Source organism: Salvelinus alpinus, chromosome 6, assembly GCF_045679555.1.
Source record: "Salvelinus alpinus chromosome 6, SLU_Salpinus.1, whole genome shotgun sequence".
In the NCBI taxonomy this organism is placed as follows: Eukaryota; Metazoa; Chordata; class Actinopteri; order Salmoniformes; family Salmonidae; genus Salvelinus; species Salvelinus alpinus.
The window spans coordinates 93,510,508-93,523,007 of NC_092091.1; the positions used below are offsets into that span (position 1 = coordinate 93,510,508).

Genomic DNA, 12,500 nt, shown 5'->3' on the forward strand with positions numbered 1-12,500 from the left:
TAGAGGAGACATTACACAGTTATAGTACTGGTTACTACATGATGAGACTAGAGACATTACACAGTTATAGTACTGGTTACTACATGATGAGACTAGAGACATTACACAGTTATAGTACTGGTTACTACATGATGAGACTAGAGACATTACACAGTTATAGTACTGGTCACTACATGATGAGACTAGAGGAGACATTACATAGTTATAGTACTGGTTACTACATGATGAGACTAGAGGAGACATTACACAGTTATAGTACTGGTTACTACATGATGAGACTAGAGACATTACACAGTTATAGTACTGGTTACTACATGATGAGACTAGAGACATTACACAGTTATAGTACTGGTTACTACATGATGAGACTAGAGACATTACACAGTTATAGTACTGGTTACTACATGATGAGACTAGAGGAGACATTACACAGTTATAGTACTGGTTACTACATGATGAGACTAGAGACATTACACAGTTATAGTACTGGTTACTACATGATGAGACTAGAGACATTACACAGTTATAGTACTGGTTACTACATGATGAGACTAGAGACATTACACAGTTATAGTACTGGTTACTACATGATGAGACTAGAGATATTACACAGTTATAGTACTGGTTACTACATGATGAGACTAGAGACATTACACAGTTATAGTACTGGTTACTACATGATGAGACTAGAGACATTACACAGTTATAGTACTGGTTACTACATGATGAGACTAGAGAGATTACACAGTTATAGTACTGGTTACTACATGATGAGACTAGAGGAGACATTACACAGTTATAGTACTGGTTACTACATGATGAGACTAGAGACATTACACAGTTATAGTACTGGTTACTACATGATGAGACTAGAGACATTACACAGTTATAGTACTGGTTACTACATGATGAGACTAGAGACATTACACAGTTATAGTACTGGTTACTAGATGATGAGACTAGAGACATTACACAGTTATAGTACTGGTTACTACATGATGAGACTAGAGACATTACACAGTTATAGTACTGGTTACTACATGATGAGACTAGAGACATTACACAGTTATAGTACTGGTTACTACATGATGTGACTAGAGACATTACACAGTTATAGTACTGGTTACTACATGATGAGACTAGAGACATTACACAGTTATAGTACTGGTTACTACATGATGAGACTAGAGACATTACACAGTTATAGTACTGGTTACTACATGATGAGACTAGAGACATTACACAGTTATAGTACTGGTTACTACATGATGAGACTAGAGGAGACATTACACAGTTATAGTACTGGTTACTACATGATGAGACTAGAGACATTACACAGTTATAGTACTGGTTACTACATGATGAGACTAGAGACATTACACAGTTATAGTACTGGTTACTACATGATGAGACTAGAGGAGACATTACACAGTTATAGTACTGGTTACTACATGATGAGACTAGAGACATTACACAGTTATAGTACTGGTTACTACATGATGAGACTAGAGACATTACACAGTTATAGTACTGGTTACTACATGATGAGACTAGAGACATTACACAGTTATAGTACTGGTTACTACATGATGAGACTAGAGGAGACATTACACGGTTATAGTACTGGTTACTACATGATGAGACTAGAGACATTACACAGTTATAGTACTGGTTACTACATGATGAGACTAGAGACATTACACAGTTATAGTACTGGTTACTACATGATGAGACTAGAGGAGACATTACACAGTTATAGTACTGGTTACTACATGATGAGACTAGAGACATTACACAGTTATAGTACTGGTTACTACATGATGAGACTAGAGGAGACATTACACAGTTATAGTACTGGTTACTACATGATGAGACTAGAGACATTACACAGTTATAGTACTGGTTACTACATGATGAGACTAGAGACATTACACAGTTATAGTACTGGTTACTACATGATGAGACTAGAGACATTACACAGTTATAGTACCCCTTTACTACATGATGAGACTAGAGGAGACATTACATAGTTATAGTACTGGTTACTACATGATGAGACTAGAGACATTACACAGTTATAGTACTGGTTACTACATGATGAGACTAGAGACATTACACAGTTATAGTACTGGTTACTACATGATGAGACTAGAGACATTACACAGTTATAGTACTGGTTACTACATGATGAGACTAGAGACATTACACAGTTATATTACTGGTTACTACATGATGAGACTAGAGGAGACATTACACAGTTATAGTACTGGTTACTACATGATGAGACTAGAGACATTACACAGTTATAGTACTGGTTACTACATGATGAGACTAGAGACATTACACAGTTATAGTACTGGTTACTACATGATGAGACTAGAGGAGACATTACACAGTTATAGTACTGGTTACTACATGATGAGACTAGAGGAGACATTACACAGTTATAGTACTGGTTACTACATGATGAGACTAGAGACATTACACAGTTATAGTACTGGTTACTACATGATGAGACTAGAGACATTACACAGTTATAGTACTGGTTACTACATGATGAGACTAGAGACATTACACAGTTATAGTACTGGTTACTACATGATGAGACTAGAGGAGACATTACACAGTTATAGTACTGGTTACTACATGATGAGACTAGAGACATTACACAGTTATAGTACTGGTTACTACATGATGAGACTAGAGACATTACACAGTTATAGTACTGGTTACTACATGATGAGACTAGAGACATTACACAGTTATAGTACTGGTTACTACATGATGAGACTAGAGACATTACACAGTTATAGTACTGGTTACTACATGATGAGACTAGAGGAGACATTACACAGTTATAGTACTGGTTACTACATGATGAGACTAGAGACATTACACAGTTATAGTACTGGTTACTACATGATGAGACTAGAGACATTACACAGTTATAGTACTGGTTACTACATGATGAGACTAGAGGAGACATTACACAGTTATAGTACTGGTTACTACATGATGAGACTAGAGACATTACACAGTTATAGTACTGGTTACTACATGATGAGACTAGAGGAGACATTACACAGTTATAGTACTGGTTACTACATGATGAGACTAGAGACATTACACAGTTATAGTACTGGTTACTACATGATGAGACTAGAGGAGACATTACACAGTTATAGTACTGGTTACTACATGATGAGACTAGAGACATTACACAGTTATAGTACTGGTTACTACATGATGAGACTAGAGACATTACACAGTTATAGTACTGGTTACTACATGATGAGACTAGAGGAGACATTACACAGTTATAGTACTGGTTACTACATGATGAGACTAGAGACATTACACAGTTATAGTACTGGTTACTACATGATGAGACTAGAGGAGACATTACACAGTTATAGTACTGGTTACTACATGATGAGACTAGAGACATTACACAGTTATAGTACTGGTTACTACATGATGAGACTAGAGACATTACACAGTTATAGTACTGGTCACTACATGATGAGACTAGAGACATTACACAGTTATAGTACTGGTCACTACATGATGAGACTAGAGGAGACATTACACAGTTATAGTACTGGTTACTACATGATGAGACTAGAGACATTACACAGTTATAGTACTGGTTACTACATGATGAGACTAGAGACATTACACAGTTATAGTACTGGTTACTACATGATGAGACTAGAGGAGACAGTACACAGTTATAGTACTGGTTACTACATGATGAGACTAGAGGAGACATTACACAGTTATAGTACTGGTTACTACATGATGAGACTAGAGACATTACACAGTTATAGTACTGGTTACTACATGATGAGACTAGAGACATTACACAGTTATAGTACTGGTTACTACATGATGAGACTAGAGACATTACACAGTTATAGTACTGGTTACTACATGATGAGACTAGAGGAGACATTACACAGTTATAGTACTGGTTACTACATGATGAGACTAGAGACATTACACAGTTATAGTACTGGTTACTACAGGATGAGACTAGAGACATTACACAGTTATAGTACTGGTTACTACATGATGAGACTAGAGACATTACACAGTTATAGTACTGGTTACTACATGATGAGACTAGAGACATTACACAGTTATAGTACTGGTTACTACATGATGAGACTAGAGGAGACATTACACAGTTATAGTACTGGTTACTACATGATGAGACTAGAGACATTACACAGTTATAGTACTGGTTACTACATGATGAGACTAGAGACATTACACAGTTATAGTACTGGTTACTACATGATGAGACTAGAGGAGACATTACACAGTTATAGTACTGGTTACTACATGATGAGACTAGAGACATTACACAGTTATAGTACTGGTTACTACATGATGAGACTAGAGGAGACATTACACAGTTATAGTACTGGTTACTACATGATGAGACTAGAGACATTACACAGTTATAGTACTGGTTACTACATGATGAGACTAGAGGAGACATTACACAGTTATAGTACTGGTTACTACATGATGAGACTAGAGACATTACACAGTTATAGTACTGGTTACTACATGATGAGACTAGAGACATTACACAGTTATAGTACTGGTTACTTCATGATGAGACTAGAGGAGACATTACACAGTTATAGTACTGGTTACTACATGATGAGACTAGAGACATTACACAGTTATAGTACTGGTTACTACATGATGAGACTAGAGGAGACATTACACAGTTATAGTACTGGTTACTACATGATGAGACTAGAGACATTACACAGTTATAGTACTGGTTACTACATGATGAGACTAGAGACATTACACAGTTATAGTACTGGTTACTACATGATGAGACTAGAGACATTACACAGTTATAGTACTGGTTACTACATGATGAGACTAGAGACATTACACAGTTATAGTACTGGTTACTACATGATGAGACTAGAGACATTACACAGTTATAGTACTGGTTACTACATGATGAGACTAGAGACATTACACAGTTATAGTACTGGTTACTACATGATGAGACTAGAGGAGACATTACACAGTTATAGTACTGGTTACTACATGATGAGACTAGAGACATTACACAGTTATAGTACTGGTTACTACATGATGAGACTAGAGGAGACATTACACAGTTATAGTACTGGTTACTACATGATGAGACTAGAGGAGACATTACATAGTTATAGTACTGGTTACTACATGATGAGACTAGAGACATTACACAGTTATAGTACTGGTTACTACATGATGAGACTAGAGACATTACACAGTTATAGTACTGGTTACTACATGATGAGACTAGAGACATTACACAGTTATAGTACTGGTTACTACATGATGAGACTAGAGGAGACATTACACAGTTATAGTACTGGTTACTACATGATGAGACTAGAGACATTACACAGTTATAGTACTGGTTACTACATGATGAGACTAGAGGAGACATTACCCAGTTATAGTACTGGTTACTACATGATGAGACTAGAGACATTACACAGTTATAGTACTGGTTACTACATGATGAGACTAGAGACATTACACAGTTATAGTACTGGTTACTACATGATGAGACTAGAGGAGACATTACACAGTTATAGTACTGGTTACTACATGATGAGACTAGAGACATTACACAGTTATAGTACTGGTTACTACATGATGAGACTAGAGACATTACACAGTTATAGTACTGGTTACTACATGATGAGACTAGAGACATTACACAGTTATAGTACTGGTTACTACATGATGAGACTAGAGACATTACACAGTTATAGTACTGGTCACTACATGATGAGACTAGAGGAGACATTACACAGTTATAGTACTGGTTACTACATGATGAGACTAGATACATTACACAGTTATGGTACTGGTTACTACATGGTGAGACTAGAGGAGACATTACACAGTTATAGTACTGGTTACTACATGATGAGACTAGAGACATTACACAGTTATAGTACTGGTTACTACATGATGAGACTAGAGGAGACATTACACAGTTATAGTACTGGTTACTACATGATGAGACTAGAGACATTACACAGTTATAGTACTGGTTACTACATGATGAGACTAGAGACATTACACAGTTATAGTACTGGTTACTACATGATGAGACTAGAGGAGACATTACACAGTTATAGTACTGGTTACTACATGATGAGACTAGAGACATTACACAGTTATAGTACTGGTTACTACATGATGAGACTAGAGACATTACACAGTTATAGTACTGGTTACTACATGATGAGACTAGAGACATTACACAGTTATAGTACTGGTTACTACATGATGAGACTAGAGACATTACACAGTTATAGTACTGGTTACTACATGATGAGACTAGAGACATTACACAGTTATAGTACTGGTTACTATATGATGAGACTAGAGACATTACACAGTTATAGTACTGGTTACTACATGATGAGACTAGAGACATTACACAGTTATAGTACTGGTTACTACATGATGAGACTAGAGACATTACACAGTTATAGTACTGGTTACTACATGATGAGACTAGAGACATTACACAGTTATAGTACTGGTTACTACATGATGAGACTAGAGGAGACATTACACAGTTATAGTACTGGTTACTACATGATGAGACTAGAGACATTACACAGTTATAGTACTGGTTACTACATGATGAGACTAGAGACATTACACAGTTATAGTACTGGTTACTACATGATGAGACTAGAGGAGACATTACACAGTTATAGTACTGGTTACTACATGATGAGACTAGAGACATTACACAGTTATAGTACTGGTTACTACATGATGAGACTAGAGACATTACACAGGTATAGTACTGGTTACTACATGATGAGACTAGAGACATTACACAGTTATAGTACTGGTTACTACATGATGAGACTAGAGGAGACATTACACAGTTATAGTACTGGTTACTACATGATGAGACTAGAGACATTACACAGTTATAGTACTGGTTACTACATGATGAGACTAGAGGAGACATTACACAGTTATAGTACTGGTTACTACATGATGAGACTAGAGACATTACACAGTTATAGTACTGGTTACTACATGATGATACTAGAGGAGACATTACACAGTTATAGTACTGGTTACTACATGATGAGACTAGAGACATTACACAGTTATAGTACTGGTTACTACATGATGAGACTAGAGACATTACACAGTTATAGTACTGGTTACTACATGATGAGACTAGAGACATTACACAGTTATAGTACTGGTTACTACATGATGAGACTAGAGACATTACACAGTTATAGTACTGGTTACTACATGATGAGACTAGAGACATTACACAGTTATAGTACTGGTTACTACATGATGAGACTAGAGACATTACACAGTTATAGTACTGGTTACTACATGATGAGACTAGAGACATTACACAGTTATAGTACTGGTTACTACATGATGAGACTAGAGAGACATTACACAGTTATAGTACTGGTTACTACATGATGAGACTAGAGACATTACACAGTTATAGTACTGGTTACTACATGATGAGACTAGAGACATTACACAGTTATAGTACTGGTTACTACATGATGAGACTAGAGGAGACATTACACAGTTATAGTACTGGTTACTACATGATGAGACTAGAGACATTACACAGTTATAGTACTGGTTACTACATGATGAGACTAGAGACATTACACAGTTATAGTACTGGTTACTACATGATGAGACTAGAGACATTACACAGTTATAGTACTGGTTACTACATGATGAGACTAGAGACATTACACAGTTATAGTACTGGTTACCACATGATGAGACTAGAGACATTACACAGTTATAGTACTGGTCACTACATGATGAGACTAGAGACATTACACAGTTATAGTACTGGTTACTACATGATGAGACTAGAGACATTACACAGTTATAGTACTGGTTACTACATGATGAGACTAGAGACATTACACAGTTATAGTACTGGTTACTACATGATGAGACTAGAGACATTACACAGTTATAGTACTGGTTACTACATGATGAGACTAGAGACATTACACAGTTATAGTACTGGTTACTACATGATGAGACTAGAGGAGACATTACACAGTTATAGTACTGGTTACTACATGATGAGACTAGAGACATTACACAGTTATAGTACTGGTTACTACATGATGAGACTAGAGACATTACACAGTTATAGTACTGGTTACTACATGATGAGACTAGAGGAGACATTACACAGTTATAGTACTGGTTACTAGATGATGAGACTAGAGACATTACACAGTTATAGTACTGGTTACTACATGATGAGACTAGATACATTACACAGTTATAGTACTGGTCACTACATGATGAGACTGGAGACATTACACAGTTATAGTACTGGTTACTACATGATGAGACTAGAGACATTACACAGTTATAGTACTGGTTACTACATGATGAGACTAGAGGAGACATTACACAGTTATAGTACTGGTTACTACATGATGAGACTAGAGGAGACATTACACAGTTATAGTACTGGTTACTACATGATGAGACTAGAGGAGACATTACACAGTTATAGTACTGGTTACTACATGATGAGACTAGAGACATTACACAGTTATAGTACTGGTTACTACATGATGAGACTAGAGACATTACACAGTTATAGTACTGGTTACTACATGATGAGACTAGAGGAGACATTACACAGTTATAGTACTGGTTACTACATGATGAGACTAGAGACATTACACAGTTATAGTACTGGTTACTACATGATGAGACTAGAGGAGACATTACACAGTTATAGTACTGGTTACTACATGATGAGACTAGAGGAGACATTACACAGTTATAGTACTGGTTACTACATGATGAGACTAGAGACATTACACAGTTATAGTACTGGTTACTACATGATGAGACTAGAGACATTACACAGTTATAGTACTGGTTACTACATGATGAGACTAGAGGAGACATTACACAGTTATAGTACTGGTTACTACATGATGAGACTAGAGACATTACACAGTTATAGTACTGGTTACTACATGATGAGACTAGAGACATTACACAGTTATAGTACTGGTTACTACATGATGAGACTAGAGGAGACATTACACAGTTATAGTACTGGTTACTACATGATGAGACTAGAGACATTACACAGTTATAGTACTGGTTACTACATGATGAGACTAGAGGAGACATTACACAGTTATAGTACTGGTTACTACATGATGAGACTAGAGGAGACATTACACGGTTATAGTACTGGTCACTACATGATGAGACTAGAGGAGACATTACACAGTTATAGTACTGGTTACTACATGATGAGACTAGAGACATTACACAGTTATAGTACTGGTTACTACATGATGAGACTAGAGACATTACACAGTTATAGTACTGGTTACTACATGATGAGACTAGAGACATTACACAGTTATAGTACTGGTTACTACATGATGAGACTAGAGACATTACACAGTTATAGTACTGGTTACTACATGATGAGACTAGAGACATTACACAGTTATAGTACTGGTTACTACATGATGAGACTAGAGGAGACATTACACAGTTATAGTACTGGTTACTAGATGATGAGACTAGAGACATTACACAGTTATAGTACTGGTTACTACATGATGAGACTAGAGACATTACACAGTTATAGTACTGGTTACTACATGATGAGACTAGAGACATTACACAGTTATAGTACTGGTTACTACATGATGAGACTAGAGACATTACACAGTTATAGTACTGGTTACTACATGATGAGACTAGAGGAGACATTACACAGTTATAGTACTGGTTACTACATGATGAGACTAGAGGAGACATTACACAGTTATAGTACTGGTTACTACATGATGAGACTAGAGGAGACATTACACAGTTATAGTACTGGTTACTACATGATGAGACTAGAGACATTACACAGTTATAGTACTGGTTACTACATGATGAGACTAGAGACATTACACAGTTATAGTACTGGTTACTACATGATGAGACTAGAGGAGACATTACACAGTTATAGTACTGGTTACTACATGATGAGACTAGAGGAGACATTACACAGTTATAGTACTGGTTACTACATGATGAGACTAGAGGAGACATTACACAGTTATAGTACTGGTTACTACATGATGAGACTAGAGGAGACATTACACAGTTATAGTACTGGTTACTACATGATGAGACTAGAGACATTACACAGTTATAGTACTGGTTACTACATGATGAGACTAGAGACATTACACAGTTATAGTACTGGTTACTACATGATGAGACTAGAGACATTACACAGTTATAGTACTGGTTACTACATGATGAGACTAGAGGAGACATTACACAGTTATAGTACTGGTTACTACATGATGAGACTAGAGGAGACATTACACAGTTATAGTACTGGTTACTACATGATGAGACTAGAGACATTACACAGTTATAGTACTGGTTACTACATGATGAGACTAGAGACATTACACAGTTATAGTACTGGTTACTACATGATGAGACTAGAGGAGACATTACACCGTTATAGTACTGGTTACTACATGATGAGACTAGAGACATTACACAGTTATAGTACTGGTTACTACATGATGAGACTAGAGACATTACACAGTTATAGTACTGGTTACTACATGATGAGACTAGAGGAGACATTACACAGTTATAGTACTGGTTACTACATGATGAGACTAGAGGAGACATTACACAGTTATAGTACTGGTTACTACATGATGAGACTAGAGGAGACATTACACAGTTATAGTACTGGTTACTACATGATGAGACTAGAGGAGACATTACACAGTTATAGTACTGGTTACTACATGATGAGACTAGAGGAGACATTACACAGTTATAGTACTGGTTACTACATGATGAGACTAGAGGAGACATTACGCAGTTATAGTACTGGTTACTACATGATGAGACTAGAGGAGACATTACACAGTTATAGTACTGGTTACTACATGATGAGACTAGAGGAGACATTACACAGTTATAGTACTGGTTACTACATGATGAGACTAGAGACATTACACAGTTATAGTACTGGTTACTACATGATGAGACTAGAGACATTACACAGTGGGTTGAGGTGAGTGAGAGATGGAGGAGGAAAGGAGAGGGAGGGAGGAGGAGAGAGGGATGGAGAGAGTAGAGGGAGGGGGGAGGGATGGAGGAGGAGGGAGGTCATACCTGTCTCAGGTAAACAGGGCTGGGTGTTACAATTCTCCCGACTCTCAGGGGTTGAACTGAGGTCACACAGGTCACTAGGGGTCACGTTGTCGGCAAGACAACTTACCTCACGCACACGGTAACCTCCGTCACAGGAGCGAGAACACTAGAGAGAGAGAGAGAGAGACAAACAGACAGACAGACAGACAGACAGACAGACAGACAGACGAGATAGGTAAAGGTTGAGAGTAAGAAAGGCAGAGAGAGAGCGAGAGGGGTAGGTAGGTAGGTAGGCGGAGTAACTCACCGTGCTCCAATCGGTGGCGTACCACTGCACCCCACACACCTTCAGGTGGCAGCTCTGAGAGCTCATTGGTCGATCCAGGTGGGAGCAGTTTGATTGGTCCACAGCCTCCAGGCGACCGTTGTCATGGAGTAGACAGGCCACGCCCCGGGTCTGGGTTCCGTTTCCGCATTCCGCCGAACACTGGGGTACACACACACACACACACACACACACACACACACACACACACACACACACACACACACACACACACACACACACACACACACACACACACACACACACACACACACACACACCACACAGCACTATGTTAGATTAACACCTGACCTGAGATCAGACCAGGTAGAGACAACTATACTGTAGTTAGATTAACACCTAGAGATCAGACCAGGTAGAGACAACTATACTGTAGTTAGATTAACACCTGAGATCAGACCAGGTAGAGACAACTATACTGTAGTTAGATTAACACCTAGAGATCAGACCAGGTAGAGACAACTATACTGTAGTTAGATTAACACCTGAGATCAGACCAGGTAGAGACAACTATACTGTAGTTAGATTAACACCTGAGATCAGACCAGGTAGAGACAACTATACTGTAGTTAGATTAACACCTAGAGATATGACCAGGTAGAGACAACTATACTGTAGTTAGATTAACACCTAGAGATCAGACCAGGTAGAGACAACTATACTGTAGTTAGATTAACACCTGAGATCAGACCAGGTAGAGACAACTATACTGTAGTTAGATTAACACCTAGAGATATGACCAGGTAGAGACAACTATACTGTAGTTAGATTAACACCTAGAGATCAGACCAGGTAGAGACAACTATACTGTAGTTAGATTAACACCTGAGATCAGACCAGGTAGAGACAACTATACTGTAGTTAGATTAACACCTGAGATCAGACCAGGTAGAGACAACTATACTGTAGTTAGATTAAC

The 12,500-nt window shown here is 37.5% G+C and overlaps 1 protein-coding gene across 1 annotated transcript in view; it reads right to left on the reverse strand.

Moving 5' to 3' along the window:
* Positions 1-12,500, reverse strand: part of adamtsl7 (ADAMTS-like 7) — a 39,405-nt gene that overhangs the window by 1,875 nt on the left and 25,030 nt on the right. The window contains exons 10-12 of the mRNA XM_071408614.1: positions 11,543-11,722; positions 11,257-11,401; positions 8,357-8,384 (exon numbers count right to left, since the gene is read on the reverse strand). Coding sequence (XP_071264715.1) covers positions 8,357-8,384; positions 11,257-11,401; positions 11,543-11,722 — 353 coding nt within the window. The remainder of the gene's footprint in view (positions 1-8,356; positions 8,385-11,256; positions 11,402-11,542; positions 11,723-12,500) is intronic.